The sequence below is a fragment of the Eriocheir sinensis genome, chromosome 4, assembly GCF_024679095.1.
Source record: "Eriocheir sinensis breed Jianghai 21 chromosome 4, ASM2467909v1, whole genome shotgun sequence".
Lineage (NCBI taxonomy): Eukaryota > Metazoa > Arthropoda > Malacostraca > Decapoda > Varunidae > Eriocheir > Eriocheir sinensis.
Genome location: NC_066512.1, coordinates 15,568,472 through 15,591,316, shown reverse-complemented (window position 1 = coordinate 15,591,316; position 22,845 = coordinate 15,568,472). Strand labels below are relative to the sequence as shown.

The 22,845-nt window shown below is 44.1% G+C and overlaps 1 protein-coding gene across 1 annotated transcript in view; it reads left to right on the top strand.

Moving 5' to 3' along the window:
• Positions 1-21,938, top strand: part of LOC126982254 (muscle-specific protein 300 kDa-like) — a 267,239-nt gene extending 245,301 nt beyond the window's left edge. The window contains 6 exon segments of the mRNA XM_050834206.1: positions 15,393-18,413; positions 18,583-18,758; positions 19,612-19,783; positions 19,889-20,458; positions 20,598-20,677; positions 21,529-21,938. Of these exon segments, the coding sequence (XP_050690163.1) occupies positions 15,393-18,413; positions 18,583-18,758; positions 19,612-19,783; positions 19,889-20,458; positions 20,598-20,677; positions 21,529-21,763 (4,254 nt within the window). The 3' untranslated portion in view covers positions 21,764-21,938.
• The last annotated feature ends 907 nt before the right edge of the window (positions 21,939-22,845 follow it).

Genomic DNA, 22,845 nt, shown 5'->3' with positions numbered 1-22,845 from the left:
GTATATGAGTTTCAGGAGAATTCAGAACTTCCTTAAGCAGTTTAATGAACTTAAATAAGACTAAAAACCTTTACTAACCACTACAATGAACGCAAGGCAACACAAACAAACAAACAAACCTTTCTAAATGTTATAGTGAACGTCAACCATGCTCCAAACTTCCCTAACGCTGCCCTCAACTTTTAACGAGACGACAAACTCCCCTAAACACCTTAATGAATGTATACAATAAGGTAAACAAGTCTGCGAACCTTCCAAACATTGTAGTGGGCATAAAACAGGTACGTAAGGGAAGCGCTGACCCAAGAACTTACCCCTCCCTCGCCTTCAGCTTCCCGTCCCTGGGGCCTTTCTACTCTGCCCCGCCCTTTCCCTTCCCTTCCCTCTACTTCTTACTTGATTAAATTTGGCCGTAGGTTATCAGGGAAGGAAGGAGGAGGAGGAGGAGGGGGGGTCGCTGCCTGGGCCATGATACGTAATAGAAGACGGCAACCGGTTAGGCAGAGGAAGAGGGAAAAAGGTAGAGATGGTGAAGTCTCTGACCCTTTCTACTCCTTCCCCTTTTCCTTCACCACTTACTTTATTATATTTCGCTGTATTTTATCAGCTAAGAGAGGAGAAACATAGATAACGGGAAGGTGAAAAAGGGAGGGAGAATTTGCATAACTTATTTTCATCGTAATATGTGAAGATTGAAAAGCAAAGGCCGGGGGCGGGGAGGGGAAGAGAATGGACCTGCTAGAGAGGGCTTATGGACCTATTCTTAAGAGTTCATGATGACGGAGAACTAGCCTGACCTATTTTTCTGCTGATATATATAAAGATAGAAAGGCAAAGGGAGAAAATCAGAATGGACCTGCTATTGAGATGGCGCCTGGACCTATTCACCGTAATGTATTAGAGGAGGAAAAGAAAAGGGAGCAAGGAGGGAGGGAGGGAGGGAGAGGTATATAATGCATCAGGAAACATGGGGCAAGGGAGGGAAGGAAGAAGGATGATAGGGTGATCTAATTCAGTCTCGTCTCTACCTGACCGACCGACCATCAGTGAGGGGATAAAAAGAGAAGAGAAAATGAGAGAAGGTCGGAGGGGCGGGGGGAAGGGGGGCGCGGGCTTGACAACGACCGCTGCCTCGTCTCGGCGTAATGAAGTGAATTATCGTGTTCCTTTGTCATCATCGTCATCATCATCTCGAAAGCTTAGTCACGGGAAGAAGAATAAAAAGTTAACATAATGAAACGCAAGTCAATGAAGCGGCCGTATCATGATAAGAGAGAGAGAGAGAGAGAGAGAGAGAGAGAGAGAGAGAGAGAGAGAGAGAGAGAGAGAGAGAGAGAGAGATTACTGGTCCGGTGTTACTTTTCCTTAACTTTATGCCGCGCAGTAACCGAACATGAGACGCAGAGAGAGAGAGAGAGAGAGAGAGAGAGAGAGAGAGAGAGGGAAAGGGGGATATACATGAGTGGAAATAGATATTGAAGACACGACGCCTGCCTATCCACACGCATTTATGCACACACACACACACACACACACACACACACACACACACACAGCACGAGCCTGGCGCCATACAGAAACTGAACCCACCCCACCCCACCCCCACCTCTCTCTCTCTCTCTCTCTCTCTCTCTCTCTCTCCTTTTTTTTTCTTCCGTGATATCTTTTTTGCTCTTTTTTTCCTTCGCACGTTTCCTCCTCCCCTCCTAACCTTTGTGCTCTTCTCCCCTTCTCCCCTCACTCCGTTTTTACCCATTTTCCCTTAACCTCCCACATCGTTTACCGTGTTATTTTCTGCTCCCCCCTTTTTTTTTCTTCCATATTCCCTTCATTTTTCTTTATGCATCTCCCTTCCTCCCTTCTCTGTCTCTTTTTGTTCTTGTTTTGTTTTTCGCACCGACCTCTTGACCTCCCACGCCGCGCTTCCTTCATTATTTTCTGCTCTTTTCTCTCTCTCACCTTGTTATCCTTTTCGTTTTCTTCTTATTCTTTTCACCCCGTTTATCATCTCCCTGCTTTGTGTTCCCTCCATTCTATATCTCAGCTTAAAAAAAAAACGCCTTCCCCTGATGATTCTTATTTTCACTTGATTCCTTTCTGCTTCCTCTTCTCTCATTCCTCTGCCTCGCCTTTTCTTTCCTGTCTCTTCTCCACCTTTCATTCACGGTATGTTTCCTTATTCTCTGTTGATTTGATTTCTCTCCGTTTCTGAACCTCTTATTTCCTACCTCCACCAAGTCTCCTCTTTTTCTTTCTCTTCCTCCTTTTCCTCTTCAGTTTTTTTCATTTTCATCATTATTCATCTTCTCTTTTTCATCCACATTCTCATCCTCTTTTTCATCCTCATCCTCTTTTTTTTTCCACCTCATCCGTCTCTTTCCCGACCTCATCCTCCCGTATTTCATTCTTCTCATCATCATTCTCTTTTCCAACCTCCTCTTCCTTCTCATCCTCCTCTCCATCATCATCATCATTCTCATCTTTTTCCACCTCTTCCTCCTCTTCATCATCATCATTCTCCTCCTCCTCTTCCACCTCATCCTTCTATTTCCCGTCCTCATCCTCCCCTATTTCATTCTTCTCCTCATCATCATTCTCTTTTCCAACCTCCTCTTCCTTCTCCTCCTCCTCCTCATTATCATCATCATTCTCATCCTCTTTTTCCACCTCTTCCTCCTCCTCCTCCTCCTCTTCCACCTCCTCTTCATCATCATTCTCCTCCTCTTTTTCCACCTCTTCCTCCTCTTCCACCTCCTCTTCATCATCATCATTCTCCTCCTCCTCTTCCACCTCCTTATAATCTTCCGTTCCCACGCCCTCAACAGAGCTCCTTCTTTGTCTACTCATGTGTATGCTGAGCTCCTCCTTGCCCCCCTTGTCCAGTCCACCGTTGAAAGCGACTAGCATTGTATACCTAAAAGATGTGTCTCGGAGGGAAGGAACCAACCGCTCACATATCGACCAGAAGGTGTGCATAAATTTGACCTTTTTGAATAAGGTTTGATAATGTAGGGTCATGGACTACGCGGTGAGCTGAACGAGGCATTCCAGGTTTTTTTTTTATTATTTCTTTTTTTATAGTTCTTTTATAGTTTGTTCTCCATTCCCTTGACCTTTTGAGTCCGTGCTGAGTACAAACCGTGGGGTGTTTTGTGTTTTATTTCGTTTTGCAAGGTCTTTTGTGTGTTTTGCCTTTCTACTCAGGGTTAAGCGTAAGTTATGCCTGATACTTTTATTGAGAAAGTGATAGGATAGGTAATAGATAGATATATAGGATAGGTAATTGACTAGGATACCGTAAGTAAAAAGTATAGTTGTATAGTTGGATACGTTCTCAACTCAGAGAATATAAAAATAGGGGTAGATGGCGCTCAATCGATATTTTTTCATGTTTTATTTCACTTCTCAAGAATACGTGTAAGTTATGTAGGATGCTCGTGTTTCAGTTACTCAGTTATTTCAGTGTACAGGTAAAACTGTATGACTTTTCATCAGAACGGACTTAAATCTGCGGAAGAAAAATCAATAGTTAGCACTCAAGACCTTTAACCGATAACGCAGAGCACTTTAAACCTTTACCTGAGAACACCAAGTTGACTGTCACATTTGGGTTTTCACATTTCACCTTCCCTTCACTTCCCAAGGCCGCGTGTTTATCAGCCAGCGGATAAGACGGTCTGCTTCAAAATGCACAATCTTCGACCATGATTAGATTTGTTGCAGTTTACAGACGACATTTGATAAGGCTTTCGTAGAGGCTGTGGGTATTTCCATGGTGGGTACTTTTATGAGCCCATTGATAGTTTGACAAGGCTTCTGCACCATGAATGTGAAAAGAAGCACTTTGTGGCCTTTAGAATTATTTAGTTGTTGTGAAAGCCGAAGAGAGAGTACGAAGAGAGAATACAATGCGTTGTTTTATGAGCCCATTGATAGTTTTGACAAGGCTTCTGCACCATGAATGTGAAAAAAACACTCTTGAGAACTCGAGTAACCTCCTTTGTTGGCCTTTGGAAATATTCAGTTGTTGTGAGAGCCGAAAGCGTCTAAGAGAGAATACGATGGGTTGTTTTATGAGCCCATTGATAGTTTTGACGAGGCTTCTGCACCATGAATGTGAAAAAAAACACTCTTGAGAACTCGAGTAACCTCCTTTGTTGGCCTTTGGATATATTCAGTTGTTGTGCGAGCCGAAAGCGTCTAGGAGAAAATACGACCTTACGATTCAAAGCTGTCACGACCTTAGTATGTGACGAGAGATATTTCAGACGTTGACTCACCCTCCCACTCGTTCATTCATTCACGCTAAGCATTGATCTCTGCATTGCTAGTGTGACCGTAATCTCGTATCCTCGTTATCAAGGTTGGGTTTAGGCTGAGTCAGTGAAGCGTTTAAAAGTTTTACATAAGTTTAAGCTGTAAGGAATCCAGGCCGGTTATAAGCAGGATCTAAGCTTCGTTCGTTTCTTGCAAGTGTTTCCGTTGTATCAGTATTGAGGTTGTGATTGTTGCTTTGTGTTTTAGTGTATTGTTAGAGACGGACAAGCAGGTGTGTCCCCCCCCCCCTCTCTCTCTCTCTCTCTCTCTCTCTCTCTCTCTCTCTCTCTCTCTCTCTCTCTCTCTCTCTCTCTCTCTCTCTCTCTCTCTCTCTCTCTCTCTCTCTCTCTCTCTCTCTCTCTCTCTCTCTCTCTCTCTCGACTTCCTGTTCTTCGGTTTTGTTTATCTTTCTTATTCCTATAATTATGTATATTTTGCCGTGTTCAAAATTACTGCAAGTTTCGTTTGGTTCCTTTTTCCTTTAGATATAACCGAGTTACTTTTTTGCATCTGGTTCTTTGCGCATCGAATTTTCCTTCATCTCCTCCTACTTATATAAAACCCACTGTTACTACTACTACTACCTCTACTCCTATCAGCACTAACCACAGCTACGCCCCACTTCCACCACCACCATCACCACCACCATCTTCCTATATCAGCATCTCGCAGCAGCAGCATCTTCATCTCCCCCATCTCGTACCCTTTCCCGGCGTTATCAACGGTACTTATTTCGGGAGTCTTCTTATCCGGCAATCAGTCGCGGCAGGTCTGTTTCTTATCGTTACCCCCGGTCATAGATACGGTTCATCCACCCTGCGTCTCCTTCTCAGCCCCGCCCTGCCCCGTCCCGCCCCGTAGTGCCCCGTTCCGTCCCCGTCCCGCATTACTTTCATGTGTTTATTTTGTTTCTTCTTGGTGACTACTCTTGGACACGTTTCTGCCTGGGGTCTGTCAGAGAGAGAGAGAGAGAGAGAGAGAGAGAGAGGGTGGGGTGGGGTCGGGGACATGGTTACAGTGCCAGTATTCTTTTTTTCATCTTTTTCCTTGGCTCGTAAACTCTATCTTACTCAGCTTCCGGTCTCCTTTTACCCCCTACACACACACACACACACACACACACACACACACACACACACACACTCTCTTCCTCCTCATCCTTCTCGTGTCGTTTCTTTCCCCTTCCCTTTTTTTTTTTTTTTTTTTTTTTTTTTTTCCCTGTCACTGTCACGATTTTTCTCCCGTTCCTCGTGTGTGTGTCCCCTTCCCTTCTCCTTCCTTTCTTGTCTCGTTCGTTGATCACGCCCCCTTTTCTTTATCCCCCTTCTCTTCTTTTCGGTTTATATTCCCTCTGTTATTTGCACCTTCCTTCCCTCCTTCCTTCTTTCCGTCTATTATCTCCTTTTGTCTTATTATTTTTATTTAATGTGGTAAGAAGGACGAATCGGTGACATTTATAACGGAAGAGAGATAAGATTATAGTATGGTGTATATTTTTTCTTAACGTTATCTTTCTTCATCCGGTTTCCCTTATCTTCCTTTCCTCTCCCTCTCGTTCTCCCCTCCTCGTCTCCTTCCTTTCATTCATCCCTCTTGCCTCATACTTCCTGTCCCATCCTCCTTTTCCGTGCCCCATCTTCCTCTCCTCTTCGTTCATATGGTTCATCTCTCGTCCCTACATGTGCCTCTCTCCCTCCATCCTGTCCCTCTCTTCCTGCTTCTTCCATCCTTTCTGTTCTTACTTGTGTCATCTCGGATCCGATCGTGACTACATTCTCGCTGCCCCTCTCCTCCTTCTGTCCTTCTTTCCCAGCTTGCTCCTTCCTTTCCCTCCTGTTCCCATGGCTCTCTGTTCTGACTTGCCTCATCTCGGATCGCTTCCTGACCTACATTCACTCACTGCCGCCCTCATGCTGTACTCGGCCTGGCTGGCGACTGGTTGGTGGTGACTGGTGAGGCGTGCGTGTTCGTGTGTGGGAGAGGACTAGTTAGGTGCCCGGGGATTAGGACGTAACCTCGATATGCTGTGGAGGTTATGGTGAGCTCTGTGTATGTGTGTTGCAATGGGCTCCAGTGCAATCGTTCCTGTTTTTCCTTCCTCTTTCTCTTTGCTCAGTCAGCCGACAAGTTATCGCGGTTTCGAAATCATGCTTGAGCGCAGATTTTCACGAAGGGAACTGACGGCGGAGCCTCCCACCGAGATCCCTTGTATGTAAAGCAGTTTTGTACGATCAGATTACCCCCCGAAAAAGAATTAGATTACCACTTCGTCAATATTAGAATACCGCCTCAGTATAATTGAACTCTGTGAAAATAAAACTACATTGAATGCCATGAAGTTGCATTTCAACTGCCTTTATTGTATATTTTCTTATCGCCGACTTAGCATTAATACTTGAAACGTCTATCATTCCATCGCGATAACTTGATACCACTTAGGCCTTAAACCTCACGTAGTTAGCGGGCTGTCAGGCGGTGGTTTTACTTCCGCGTGCCACAAAGCCTACAGCCAGCGAGGAGGTTGACTGCTGCAGGAGGCGACAATCATGAGCCGCAGACAGCGTGCTACGACGTAACCTCCAGCATCCTGTGTGTCGTGAGCGGCTGGGCGCCTCTTCTGTGGCTCGGCCTCGAGGGAGCTGCTTTCTCCCGCCCACCCAGGTCAGGGGAGAGAAGTGATGGGCGGGAAGGGGGCGGAGATAGCTTTGGAAAATGGTCGGTCATGTAACGAGAGGCAAGGACGTGCAGCATGGCTCGAAGACTCGCTAAGAAAGTTCCGGGAGGATTAGGTAATCTAGCATCAGGGACGGCGATGATGACTCGGACAGGAAATTCCTTTAAGGACTGAGGCCAACGGTCGTGCTAAGAAAGGCTAGAATGGCCGTAAGGTGAAGATAGCTCCGTAGGGATTGCTGGCAGGTAACAAAGACCGCGAAGAGATGTTGAAGGTCATGAAGAGGGTGTTAGGGAGCGGGATGAGGCACTGCGGTTCCATGGAGAAAGGTAAAGAAGGGCTGCGACGAGGGGCATGTCAGCGTGGATGTGATGGGGTGTGTGTGAGGCTCGAGTGTTTGCTGCAGCTAAATGGTTAGTGGGCTTTGAGAGGCGGTGAGGCGTGCAGGGGTCAAAGGGTGCTGGTGGCGTGTGTGAGGGGCGGCTGCTGTTGCTCCTGCCGTTGCAGGGCTGGGTATACCGAGGATGTGCTGGCAGGGGTTTGGGGGAAGGGAGGGGGAGCCGGCGAGCTGCACCCAAATATACCTCTGACACCAGCAGCCGGCATGACGTCACCTCCTCACCTGACCAGCCGACGGGAGGCTCGAGGTGCGCCTCCTCCTCCTCCCAGCATGATACACGACATTGTGTAACTCATTTTGGGCTCCATCCCTGGGTGTGCATGCCTAAAGAAAGTATGTGTGTGGGGCGTTGGCCTACGACGGTGATGTGTGTTTGTGTGTGTGTCTAGTAGTAGTTGTAGAAGTAGTGAGTAACGTAGGGCACCCTGTGTACGCCTTTAATCGGAGGTTCATTCATGGCTTGTTTTATGCAATCCCTGGACTGACTCAGGACCTGCTGCGCGGCCTCCTGCGGAGAAGTGACCTCATTAGCATTGTCTTGAGTCATTACTATTTATTCAGCCTTCAGTTAAACGAGTAAAAACAATTAAGCGGGCCGTACATGAACGCTAGAGAAAGGCCAAATTATTTTCTCGTTATTATTGTTATTATTATTAATTTTATTACTACTACTGTTTGCTAAACAGTTCACACCGGATAAATGCTTCGCTGCCGTGCCCTCCCTTTTTTTACGCCGGTCAGTGAATGTTGCAACGGTGAGCATGTTCGTTTAAACTTAAAGAAATCGGAACGTAATGAAAGTTTAGATGCGCCGCGGAACCCATCACCTCTTTATCCTGCACCTCCTCCTCCTCCTCCTCCTCCCTCCCCGGTGGGCAGGGCATAGCGGGGGGCCTCTGTGTTGCCTCGCCCCGCCAGCCACGCACGACCACCACCCCGGAGATAGGATGATGCAGTTCCCCCTCACCCTCGGCGCCGTCAAAAAACGAATGAAGGTGATACTGAAGCCAAGGGACGAGACACTTGTACAGACAAGACACACTTGGCAACTGTTGCGCACACGGAGTCAGTGAGCGAGAGAGAGCCAGCCAGCCAGCCAGCCAGCCAAACCCATATTTCCCGCCGCGGAACAGTTGATCGTCGCCATGCGTGGTGGTGGGTGTGGAGGCGGCGGGTGGGCGAAGAAAGTGTGTGCGGGCGGTTAAAGGGAGACGTGGTGTTAACCGACTGTGGTGGTGGTGTTGATGCGCCTTTGCGACCGAATAGTGACCTCCATGATGGGGATGATGTGATGCGATACGGAGTGTGTGTTTGCTGTGCCGCGGCCTATCTGTGCGAGGGATCGAGGCGGTTTTAGTTCGCTTTACCATATTGCTGCAAGTGTTGTGCCTGCCTGACTGACTGACTCTAGGAATCATGGGTGAAATACCAATCAGCCCGAGGAAAAATAGGAAGGTGAGCTTAGAAAAAAAAATCAAGTGTATTATGGTTTATGATTTTTTATATTTTTTTATGGGGAGGAAGGGTGGAGTGTCTTGTTTTGGTATCAAGGTGGTGTCTTTTTTCCGATATTTTTTTTTCCTTGGGCTCGGGGTGAACCATGGATTGTAGGAAGGATTTAAGATTCTGATGCGTCATGTGACTTTCGTGTCGCAGTGTGTGTGTGTGTGTGTGTGTCGTCGCTTTAGGTGTTCAGTGTCGTTCAGTGCCACAGGCTGGACATCAACACCAAAGAGTTCCATCGATCCTCTCCTCACTCACTGGGTCACCACCACCACCACCAGCCATCACTCACCACCTCCATCACCACAAACAGTGCCACATGTCATCCCCTCCACTGAATGCGTCCTGTTCTTCATCGCTTTGTTTAAATAAGCTCATCTTGACCCGCTTGTCGCAACACACACACACACACACACACACACGTTCCAGGCACACATTCATCTCCCAGCCCATCTTCTTGAAAGCTGGCGCAACGATTCTGCATGCGTGGAGTGTGTATAATAAGTCTCTACCGTTCTATTGTTCTATTATGTTTGGTTGTATTTGTGAAGTGCCGAGGATTGTCGATACAAGAGGAGGTATGACGTGGTGGAGCGAATGCGGGTATAGATGCTGAGGTTTAGGTTATGGTTTGGTTTGAACATACGGATAGGAAGGTATGAGGATTCTTGGTTATGTAAGGCATGACGTGTTTGGTTGAATACACGAAGAGATGGTGAAGTCGGCGTGTTGGAACGACTATGGAAAGAGAAGGCGGTGGAGAGAGGTTAAAGGGGATGAGTTGTGACGTGGTTAGATGAGTTTAGGAATGAAAGATGGTGGGGGTTAGGCTTACGGCGTGTTGGGCTAGTAGTCAGTGTTGTAGTCATGTGGTTATTATGAGTCAGGGCGAACATGGGAACATAATATCGTGAGGTTTAGGTTTCTACATGAAGTCGTGACGTGGCAAAACAGGTATAAGACTTGTGATGTGTGTGTGTGAACGGGACAGCTGTTCAGTTCGGTACACTTGTATATAACGTTACCAGGTGTTCGTAAAGCCTTCCATGTTAGCGTGATGTTATACGTGATGGATGCCGTGTCGTGGCTCTATCTACATAACACGCCATCAGGACCACCTTACGTAACGATTTTCATGCGTTATGCAGCAGGTGACCCCACGCGAAACACCTGTTATGGTTATGGTGGTGGTGGTGATGTGGGTGTGCCAGGAAAGATGGAGGAGGAGGAGGAGGAGGATGCTGGCCCCGAGATGCTTCCTCCTCCTCTTGATCAATACGATGTCCGGGGCAGCCATGACGCACCAGCTTCCACGGCCCCTGCGCTGCCTAGTCTCATGCTGATGATGATGATGACGACTGTGGTGGCCCCGGGGAGGTCACTCACGGGGCGTGGCTCATGGCCGGCGTCCCGCGTGCCACTTCGACGGGAAACCTTGTAATGATTTTTCTTGTTGTTGCTATAATTGTTGTTTGGAGCTGCACGTATATTATTTGTTATTCGTAAATATATTATGTATTATTAGTTATAAATGGGATAATGGTTATAGTAATAGTAGTGACAGGAGGAAAGCGAAATAGTGGAAAGTGAAAGATTCAGTTTCTCCCTTCTTTTTCCTTCTTTCCTCTTTGTCTTCTTCCTTTTCCTCATCTGCATCATCTTTTCTTCTTCCTCTTCTTCCTTCACACCCTCTTAAAGATGAAAAGATAATGTCGCCAAATGGCACTGAATGCGCGCCCTTTCCTTTTTTTTTTTTTATTATTTATTCATTTTAGTTCATTTATTTTATTTACATTTCCCTAAAGAGTTGAAATGTGGGAATCTCAGCGCATTCCTACACGTTCAGTAGGTCGACGAACGTATGGGAGTAAAATATTCACGACCAATGGAATGTCAGCAGCGAGGAGAAATGTGGGACAGTGGGCGACGCGTAACACTTGGGAAAACTTTTGTATGCAACACCACCTGTAAAATGTGTCGCAATGGGTGTAGGTTTATCAGCAGAACAGGAAGGAGGATGTGGCGTGATATGACACGGAGAGAGAGAGAGAGAGAGAGAGAGAGAGAGAGAGAGAGAGAGAGAGAGAGAGAGAACGCTGTGTAACCATTAATCTTGTCGCCGAAATAATAACATATCCACTATACGCATCGCAACACTGCTCACTATTTCTTTCCCTAACACAATAATAGTTACCTCCACCCTCACGCATGAATCCTATTTTTATTATCGCTGAGCCTAAACTTCCATCCACTCCATTTTACGGATATAGACTTTTGACAGCACCAGTTTAATTCATTGAAAGGTGTATGTATCGCATTGTATCACCAACAATAATATAAAACCCAGTCAGTGACGGTATTATTGGAATGCGTTGACATCACACAAACATTTCGTGGAATTTAGGCATTTGTATATCGCTCTTTATTATGTGTTTTTCCTATTCATTTTATTCTTGTTACTACTGCACATAATTCAGTTTATCAGCAGCTGGCGCCAACTCTGACGGGTTAAATTCCGTTTCCATCAACAAAGTTAACAACACTACCGGGGATTTATGTATAGCGTTCTTTTATTATGGTTTCTGAGTTTTTAATACCACACAGGATTCCGTTTATCAGCAGGGGATTGCACTATCAGAGTTGTTTTATCATATCAGTCACCTTCCCTCTTCCCACCACTCTCTTGTCTCACTCACTCTCTCCTCTCGCCCTGTCCCCTATCGTCCGTGCCTGATGATCGGCATCGTACTCAGACACGAGCTAAAGAGAGGAGGGGAGGGTACATAATTTTGTGTATAATGTCACGTTGGCCTTTTATAATGTGACGTGTCGCATCCTCGTAGCACAGTGACCTATCGGATTTTTTTTCTTTTTCTAAGAACAAAGTTGAACTATTTGCTACTCTCCTCTTCCTCATCTGCTTCTTCCTCTTCTATATATTGCAACTCTCAAGCCTTCTACATGCGGTTAATGGTCGATGAGTCACACAACGGAAATCGCGAACCATTGCATCCACCAGGGCGGGAAGTCTAGAACAACGTTGAACTATTTGCTACTCTCCTCTTCCTCATCTGCTTCTTCCTCTTCCATATATTGCAACTCTCAAACCTTCTACATGTGGTTAATGGTCGATGAATCACACAATGGAAATCGCGGACCATTGCATCCACCAGGGCGGGAAGTCTCGTGCGCAACATCCTCGAAGTCCTCTGTATTCACTGTAGGAAATCATCAAACGAAAAACTGTGTAAGATGGAAAGATAAGAAAGATATAAAAATCCCCTCAATGAAATGTGTTTTTGCTTCGTTTGTTCATGTATGTAGTGATGCGTATGTCATCAAGATTATTGGGGTGTCAATTATAGTTGTTGATAAGAAGTCATATACGGCTGTTGTGCAATCGCGACAACTGCGTAGAGTGTGGAGTCGAGGGGGAACCACTCCGTCTTGCTCCTCTGCCGGGAAGGAGGCGGAGGAAGCATGCGGGGAACAGGAAGCAGGAAACGATCTTACCTTCTCTTCACCACTGCTGGGAAAACGCCGGAAAGACAAACTGGTGCGCAACAATCTAGTGGTTAGGCGTTACTTACTACCCATACATATAGTCGTAAAACAAACCATATAATCAGCTACTTAATAGGATCCCAGCGTTTGTTACTGGGCATAATAGTTGTAAAGCAAACCAAGTAACCAAGCGGAGAGCACAAGGTTGAGGTCAGTACGTGCTGCCTGAACAACTGAGGAACTATCAAGAGCCAGACGTTCACTTTCCCAGCTTGATAATGTCGAGTAATGAACGCCTCGTCATTGTTCCTCAGTCGCCTCCTTGGGTCGGGGATGCAGTCCAGGCTGAGGCACTTTTTGTGTCCACTTAATTTAGCGCTTCAGTCGTCAGCAAATATGCGGTCTTAGATGCTTATTTATGGTCGGAGAGAGACAGGCTCGTGGTTCGGCGTCTGCAGGGAAGAGCTGACAGAGAGCGTCGCGCGTCATTAGGCAAGACGTTCTCATGACCCTTATTAGAACTGTATGTAGGTGGTGGCGGAGATGCTTTAGGGCGAGGAGACCTTAAGCGCAGCGTTTAACATTGGCTTAAATACATGTTGATGGTGGTGGAGGTTGTCTAGGCCTGCAACTTAGGGCGGCTGTACATGAGGGCGAGGAAGCCTTTAAAGCAGCGTTCATCAATGGCACAAATACTTGATGATGATGATGATGATGATGGTGGAGGTTATCTAGGCCTGTAGTTAGGGGCGGCGGTGAGGGCGAGGATGGCGAGACCTCTAGAGCAGCGTTCATCCACAATGGTCCAAACACTTGCTGAAGGTGGCGGGTATAACGTTATGGACTCGGTTCTGGTTGTGGTCTTCCATGCAAGTCGTGCCGTGCAAAAGGTCACGATCGTCGGGGTCGGCTTTTTACGCTTGTGATGCAAAATACGGTTGGTCTTTTTGTGTGTGTCTTTGTGGTTACTCGATTAAATTATAAACGAACTGACCTATCGACGGCCTCAGGGACACGATAATCACCACGTAACTTGTAATTAGCGAACGTAAGACGGAGAGGTATAATAGATAACATGTACCCATATTCTTGAACATTTCTTCAGGGCTTACATACCCACACTTAGCACAGCTTTCGTAGGAGTTGTGGGTGTTTTCTTAGGTAGTTTCATGAGCCTTGTGAGAGGTTGACAAGCTCTCTGCACCAACATGAATATGAAGAAAACTCATGAGAACTCGATTAACTCAACTTCCTTTGGGGCTTTGGAAATAGTTGATGTGAAAGAGCCGAGCGAATTACATTAGAGAAACTGCAATAACACAGTGAAAATATCCCGTCTCAGCGTCTCAGAATACCGCCTATATATGGTGTTGCCTGCAGTAGTACCGCCTATGATGTTGCCTGCAGTAGAAACACTTAGTGAATTTAATCTTTTGTTACTGGCTATGGGAAGGACGAAGGCACGAGGCAGCCTCCTCTCGCGCCAGGACATCTGAATGGTGGGCGTGGTCTGCGGGTGTGGATGGCTCAAACAGCTGTCAGCCTCCCAGCCCGCCGCCCCGCCATTCCACCGACGATATTAACTCTCTCTCTCTCTCTCTCTCTCTCTCTCTCTCTCTCTCTCTCTCTCTCCATTTCCTTATCTCTTTTTCTTCGTTCACTCCTTTCTCTGTTTCTCTTCCTCCACTTCTTTCGTTCTTTCTTCCATCTCTCTCTCTCTCTCTCTCTCTCTCTCTCTCTCTCTCTCTCTCTCTCTCGTCATGACAGAGGGTAATGTCACTGATGTTAAAAAGCTCGTGGATGGACGACTTAACATTACTGTGGAATGTTAAATGGTCGTTCCCTCCCTGCGTACGTAACCACAAAAAAAAAAAATAACGATCATTTGTGGTGGAGACCGTTGGCTGTTGGTGGCCGCTGACTTGACCACCATAAGTAAAAGGCTCCCAGTACTTGCCGCTTTTGCTAAATGCTTTCTCACAAGTAATGATTTTTTTTTTTATATATATATATATATATTCCTACACCTTTGAGAGGGTGAAATGTCGCTTTGCTTAATTCTCAACGATCCACCCTATGCAAAGATGTGAACATTAAAACAAGTACAGTGAAGCGAAACGTGTGAGATCGCTAACAAGTAAAGTTCCGCGTGTAATCGAGAGAGAGAGAGAGAGAGAGAGAGAGAGTTGTATTTGCGGCGGTGACGACAGCCGCCTCCCTACCGTCCTCCCACTTCCCTCCTCGCTCGGGGTAAACAACCCACCATTTCTCGCAACAGGTACACGTTAGTGCCATGTCCTTGCCGTGTGCTGTTGTAACGTTACTGGTAAAGCCGCTGGCGAAAGTGCACAATTTCAGCCGAAAGCATTGTTTCGAAAAGTAAAGTAAATGTACGTCTTGGGTCGAAGGCAATTGCCACTACTCCTCTCGAGAAGCTGAATCATAATATTATGGTCACTTTGTCGTCCTGCTGATGTATGCATGGTAAGACGCGATGTTTTTTACACAACCGTATGTGGGAAGAATTCGGATAAACAAATTTGTTTGCCTGCAGTCTTGATTCGAACATTGCACACACACACACACACACGTAAAATGAATATAATTTAGACTTAATGTGACATTAGTTGTGTGTGTCTGTGTGTGTGTTACCGTTCTACAGCCATGGTTCCTACCTAGCGTAATTGAGACGGGCACTCAGTTACATTTAATTACACAGGCTCTTATTACACTTAATTATGCAGCTTCTAAATCAGTGTGCTACCCCCCAGCACCACTTTTTTCGTATTCGTCAATATTTATATAATGTTCTTGGCATAGGCTATTAAACTTCATACTTAGCTTCGTTAACCAGTAGGCTACATGCCAGTGTCACCTTTCTCCTCTGCCCCACCCTATATTTCCATCTTTGCCCCCTGATGATGTTTTACCATTTCATTTTTGTTCAGCACCAAATGTGTATAGAGACAAGTCTAATGATGGCACGTGTTGCAGGTGCTGGTGGGCGAGGCGGCGTGGTCCGGGGAGCGGGTGTCAGAGCTGAGGCAGCTGGCGCACCAGATCCGGCTACACGTGGCAGAGGACACCGCTAAGGACACGCCCCTGGTCGCCGAGGTTGAAAGACTTGGGTTCCGCATAACTAACTTGACTGAGGCCATCACTCAACTCAGCAGTAACTTGGCACAGCAGGTGAATGCTGAACAGCAGCAAAAAGAAGAGAATGCCTTACAGGAGCTTGAGGCCGGTATAAATGGAGCTCATACACTGCTGGCACTTCCTGAGCCTGAAGCCAATGAAGCAGCAGAACGAGCCACTCAGCTGAAGGACCAGCTTGTGGCACTTGGAGGCACTGGTGGTCCTGTCATTGAGAGTGGACCTTCACCGGTGGTGGAGGCCTGGCAGGTGGCTGTTCGTGACACACATTCTCGGTACCAGCAGGTAGTGGCAGGTCTTGGAGGGGATGAAGAGCAACTTGCAGCAGCACTGACCACTTGGAAACAGTACGTAGAGAGTGTAGAGGCAAGTATGAGTGCCCCGGCCCCAGCCTCACGCGAGGGACTTCATGAGGCCTCCCGCCTGTGTCAGGTGCACCGTTCCATTCTCAACACTCAAACCAACGTCCTGCTGACACTCCAAGAACAAGCCCAGCAGGAGGATGCTCCTCCACGCATCAAAGACCTGCAGGGTCGTCTCCGGGAACTCATCCTGCGCCACAAGACTGTTTTGACAACAGTTAGTGAACGAGAACAATTGCTTCTCAGGACCATCACAACTTGGGAGACTTACAGAGTCAAAATTGCTCAGCTGCAAACATGGATACTAGCCCTGGAGCAAGAAAAGCAAGGACTTCAGCTCAGACAGGTTGCAAGAAGGCGACTTGACAAGGTTATCAGTAGACTGCAGTCTTTGCAAGATCAGCTGGGTAGAGGAGAGGAACAGGTAGAGGAGATAGAAAAGCTCTGTCAGCTACTGGTGGCATCATGTGACTCAAGCATACACCCAATTTTGAAAGCTGAATTAGCATCTCTACAACAGCGTGTGACCAACATGCGTGCAGGTGTAGAAACATGGCTTGGTTACCTCAGCAAGAGCTCTGCCCTGTGGCAGCGATATGAGGATGTGTATACTAAACTTCACACCATTCTGACTGAAATCCAAGCTGGATTGTCTGTTGATCTACCCTCTGATTTCTGCAGTGTTCAGGAAACCATCAAAAAGTATAATGAGACCACTAATGTTTTAGAATCCCTGAGTGGAGATCTTTCTCTCTTGAGAACCACCCGAGAGGAAATGGTTGACTCTCTCACGCCTGCTGACCTGCGTCTTGTGACACAGAGGATGTGGAGGGTTACACAACTGCAAGCTGAACTGCTTCACCAATACAGGCTTAAAATCAGTACTTTGGAGGACAGATTGGAGTTGTGGCAGTTGTATGATACCAGATACCAACAATTCCTTACTTGGGCCAAGGATATGGAAAGAAAAATTGATGGTGGCTCAGAACAGTACATCGATTCTCTTATCAGGAAACTCGAACATGACTATCAGGAAGACATAAATGCTAAGAGTGTAGAAATGCATTGGCTTCTATCGGAAGGTGAAGAACTAATAACATGCAGCAAAGAGGACCAAGCTGCTGATTTGAAGGAGAAAGTAGAGACTATTGAGACCACTTGGAAGCACATTCATGATAAGTGTAACAGCAAAAAACAAAAACTCCAGGACATAGTTACAACCATAAACAAAGCTGAGGTCACTCTGACAGAACTCAAGGAATGGCTCTTCTTGATTGAGAAAAAGCTGTCTAGTCCAGTCATCTTCCAAAACAGCTCTAAAAAGGAAATTGACCATCTCTTGGAAGTGGAGGAAGAAATTCGTAAAGAGATAGAGAAACAGAGTGGAACCATCTCCTCTGTGTTGAATCTTTGTGACATGGTTATTCATGATTGCAATGAGTTTGATGCAAATGGAGACACAGACTCACTACAAGAGGCCCACCACAACCTTGACAAGCGTTGGGGAGAAATCTGTACTCGGTCTGCAGGGAGAATGACATTCATCAAGAAAACCTGGAAAATGTGGCAGGAGTTAGTGACGGTTGATACTTCATTTTCGTTGTGGCTGACAGATATGGAGGCCAGATTAAGTAATTTAGATGCTTCTTCTAGTCATGTAACTTACAGCAGCCTTGAGGGAGTGTTTACTGTTGTTCATCAGCTTCAGCCACTAATTCATAACCAAACACCTCAGTATGAAAACCTCAACCAGCACTACAGGGTACTCGCACGGCCGTATGGGAGGGAAAATAGACTGGACCAGGCAAATGAAATCCGAACAATGGTCAAGACTTCCAATGCTAGATTCCATGCTCTTAGTTATCACATTACTATCATACTTCGGCGTATTAGTTATAGCAGAAGATTATATGAGAGGTTTGAGGCATCAAGAGAGAGGTTACTGATCTGGTTGAATGACATGAACCTCAAGATAACCGAATACGAACAGTATCCACATGGAAGCTTTGAACATAAGAAGAGGGCCTTGCTCGGGCTGGTTGCAGAGTATGAGAGACATGAAGCGGAAGAGAAGGAGTTTGAAGATCTGATAACTTACCTGTACCAGAGGAGTTGCTACTCTGACTGCACCATCATAGAGGAAAGCCTCACAGAATACTGGACAAGCAGGAAACAAATTCGTACAAGTCTTATCGGCCTTCAAAAGGAAGTTGAAGATGAAATCACACAAATGCCGACTGCGATATCAGAAGAAAGTTTCATGCAAGATCAGGAAGATGACTACAGAGTTCCTCTAGTGTCAGAAGCTGAACTACAAAATCTGGAGCCAGCCCTCAGCCCAACAGACATGTCTCTGATTGGCGCTGTGGGAGGGCGGTCGATGGCTGTGGAGATGCGTGTGGCACTAGATGAAAGTAAAAAGATAATACTACAGCTGGAAGAGGCCTTGAAGTGTCCAACACCACAGGCTGCAGATGTTGATCAGATGTATTACTCTTTTGTAAGTATTCCTTGCATTGTAATGACAATAATGATAAATTCTAACTGGAAACATACACCTTAGACTTGGGTCCTCTTCTTTTCAGTGATGTACATAACAATTGGAAAGTTTTACTACTGTTATATATTTCCTGTAATAAGTATTTTAATGGTATTTCTCTATTATTTAGTCAAAACAGCTGGCAGGATGTCGGTCATCTGTGGATTTACTGAGTTCTCTTAAACAACACACCGGTGATGATGCCGAGGCACGGGAACTCCATCCTGAAATTGATGCTGTCATTGAAGAATTTTCCCAGTTGGAAGCCAAGGCACAAGCCAAGCAACAAAGACTCAAAGAGAACAGGTATTATCTTTTTCCAGTGCCTAGGTAAACCTCTAAACCATTCTTGATATTACAGAAATAATACTTCAACAAAGGTATTTATTTGATCTCGTTGGCCAGTACAACTTAATGTTGTTTTTTTAAACCTGAAATACTTTTTTTTTTTTTTTTTTTTTTTTTTTTTCCAAACAACTGTGATCCTTAAAATAATTTCATATAACTCTTACATTTACTTAGTTTAGGTATTTGGTATTTGCATATGTTACACATTAGTTATTCCTCCAGTACTTTGAAAATAGTCTAGGATGAAATTAGTGCAGCTACTAACTGAAGTAGGCTATGCTCATAGATTTGCTTTTTCAGATCTCTATGAAGCTGTTTTTTTTTTTTTATTTATTTATTTATTTATTTATTTATTTTTTTTTTTTTTATGGCTCGGTCTTAGAATATTTTGATTGCATTAGTATCAAAGGCTCCCTGAATATGATTAGCCAGTATATGGTGCATGCGTGACTAGCACAACCTTAATGAGTAGTAGAAAGTATGTCAGCCACATGATAAGAAATTTGTATTCCCCATTTCCTATTCCATTCTATGATTCAGTCTCTTAATACACCTCTTGATATGTGAAAATAACTGATGAACAATTGGGATAGCATAGAGTTACTTTCCTTAGAACCACTTAAACCTCAGTTGGTGTGAATGTTTATCTGATGACTTCAAATACAACTAGAAACAGAAGAAATTTAGAGAAGTGTCAGTTATGTTATGTAGTATAGATCAAATCCAAAGAGGGAAAATAAGGGGCTCGTAGATAACAACTGAAGCTTTGCTTTAGCAGTAGCTCATGGTGCATGTGCATGTTTGCTTGCAGTGAGACGTCGTCCCTGACGTGCCCGCTGTGTTGCAGACGTAACTGGCAGCAATTTGAAAATGATATGTGGAGATTGGAACAATGGCTGGCCCACGCCGAAGCCACCCAGTCAACGCAGCATAGCCCTCCCCTGCCCATGGAGCAGCTTGAGGAGGTTGCTCAGGACCACAGGGTAAGATAGAAGTAACTTGTAACATGCTTTGTTATTTTTTTGTTGAATTTTTTAATCATATAATTTCAATTTTGTATTCACACATTTTTTTCTGAATTTCAACAGGAATTCCTCATGGACCTTGATGGCCACAAATCTGTGATAATGTCTCTGAACATCATTGGCAAGCACCTGGCAGATCACACCCGAGATCCAAGGCGTGCAGCCAGGGTCAGGGACCGCCTTGCTGCCACAAACCGCCGGTGGGAGGCAGTGTGTGCCGCAGCATCTGTATGGCAAGCAAAACTTCAGACAACCCTAATGGGGAATGCAGAATTCCACAGCACAATCGCTGACCTACTTGCATGGACAGAGACAACTGAGGAGAGTCTACTGAAGATTGCAGCAGAGGAAGACATGGAAGAGGCAGCTCTGCGCGACAGGGTGGGACGCATCCTTGATGTGCGGGCGGAAGTTGAGCGGTGTGAGCCCCGTGTAGCGTCCCTGCATGAGGCCGCACAGCACCTCTTGCCCACACAACAGGATGACAAGTCTGCCACTGTCCGTGAACAGCTTGCCATTCTGTCTCGACGGCTTCAGTTACTGCTGCAAATGTGCTCCAAGCAACTTGTACAACTCTCTCAGTTGCTTGGACAAGATTTCACAAGTTCTTTAGCATCCCTTGCTTCCTCAGGGGTGAGTTACATTTGATGTCACCCAATGTATAACTTTGGGCATACAGTATGTTTATTTATATGATTTTGCAAAGTTGCATGAAGTAATTAGGAACTGCACCAAATGCACGTAGCACCTGAAATGCACTCTCTTTTTACAGCTGTACGAGTCTGCAGAGTTTACTTTCTCGAGGCCAACCTCACCAAGTTCCCTGTCGGCCAGCTTCCATTCTGACGCTCAGTACGTACAACTTGGCTCCTGGAACCTGCCAAGCATGTAGTGTTGTAGTGTGACACCCAGTCTAAAATTATTTACTTGTGTGTGTATATGGTGTCTAAGCATATATATATATATATATATATATATATATATATATATATATATATATATATATATATATATATATATATATATATATATATATATATATATATATATATATATATATATATATATATATATATATATATATATATATATATATATATATATATATATATATATATATATATATATATATATATATATATATATATATATATATATATATATATATATATATATATATATATATATATATATATATATATATATACTCACATTCTTTTTAGTTCCATAAAGTTCCTTCTGTTGGAATGAAATCACTGAATTTAGTTTGCTTTTAAACTTTTGGTTAAAGTTGCTAATCATGTAATTATATATAAGTGTTGTCTGGCATGAAATACATTGAATACATCATTTGACTCATAGATATACAATTCCAAATTTTGTGTTCATGTACTTTGAATCATGAAATATTTATCTTATAATTACAGACTTCATGAGCTGTATTTTGAGTAAGTTTACATTCACGCATTAACATAATTGATAATCAGCAAGCATATATTCATTTTATTAATCTGATTGATCTTTTTTGAGAAACTAGGTAGTACATATCTTATAACTGGAGGAAATTCACATGCAGTTGTAAATATGTTTGACATTCTCCGGCCAGACTGAACTGAATTTATCCTCCAGTATGTATAGGTTAAACTAGTAATGTAATGCTTCTGGGACTGGTAATTCTTTCCTAATGGTGTGTTTGTCTGCAGTGACGGGTTTGGCGCGGAGGGCGGCGGCGGCGACGGAGTGGTACGGCGGTCCTACAGGTTCCTGGGCCGGGTGATGCGTGCAGCCCTGCCCATCCAGGCCCTCATGCTCCTCATGCTGGGCGTGGCCTCCCTGGTCCCCACCTCAGAGGATGACTATGCCTGCAGCATGGCTAACAACTTTGCCCGAAGCCTGGACCCCATGCTTCGTTACCCCAACGGGCCACCACCATTCTAATACAGTAACTTGTATCTACTTACCTACAGGATTTACCGTCTTCCCTAAAGATCTGAAGCGTTTAATGTTTTAAGCTGAAATTCAGCCCGAGAATATTGTCCTTATTAAGTAACTGTTTATCTAACTAATATATATATATATATATATATATATATATATATATATATATATATATATATATATATATATATATATATATATATATATATATATATATATATATATATATATATATATATATATATATATATATATATATATATATATATATCTATATATTATATATATATATATATATATATATATATATATAGATATATATATATATATATATATATATATATATATATATATATATATATATATTTATGTGATGGTAATAAAGAGTTCCTGAAGTGCCCATCATTTTTATTAGGTATATAGGGATGTCAGGCTCAGATAAATCTTACTTGGACATGGGTTGGTACCTTTATATATATATATATATATATATATATATATATATATATATATATATATATATATATATATATATATATATATATATATATATATATATATATATATATATCTATATATATATATGACCTCCCTTAAAATCTACATGTTGATTACTGAATGATGAACTGGACATCACCTGGTGCTATTGTCTGAACACGTGGTGTAGGTAATTGTGACAGCTGTTGCAGTACTGATTTTTAGGTGCTATAACACTGATATCATAAGGGCTTACTTTGCTGTTTATTTAAGATTTGGGTGAATTTATGAAACTCTACTGGTTGACTCCAGAAGGGTTGGTTAGTACCACTGAGAGGTGGACATGGTGATACTGTGTTGTGTTGAGAGACTTGCAGCTCTGCCCTTCCTTGTGTTGCCTCATTTGGAGGTGGAACACTCGAGGTGATAAAGAGCAAGATTTCTCTAAGCAAGCCCACTTAGGTGTATTATTGTGTAATGATAAATCACTTGTGATACATGTTCATACCTGCTGTTGAGCATCATAATAAATAAGGCTATGGTTTAGGCATTTGGTATTTGAAATAGGTCATATAGGACCTTGACCTTCAGAAAAAATATCTGTA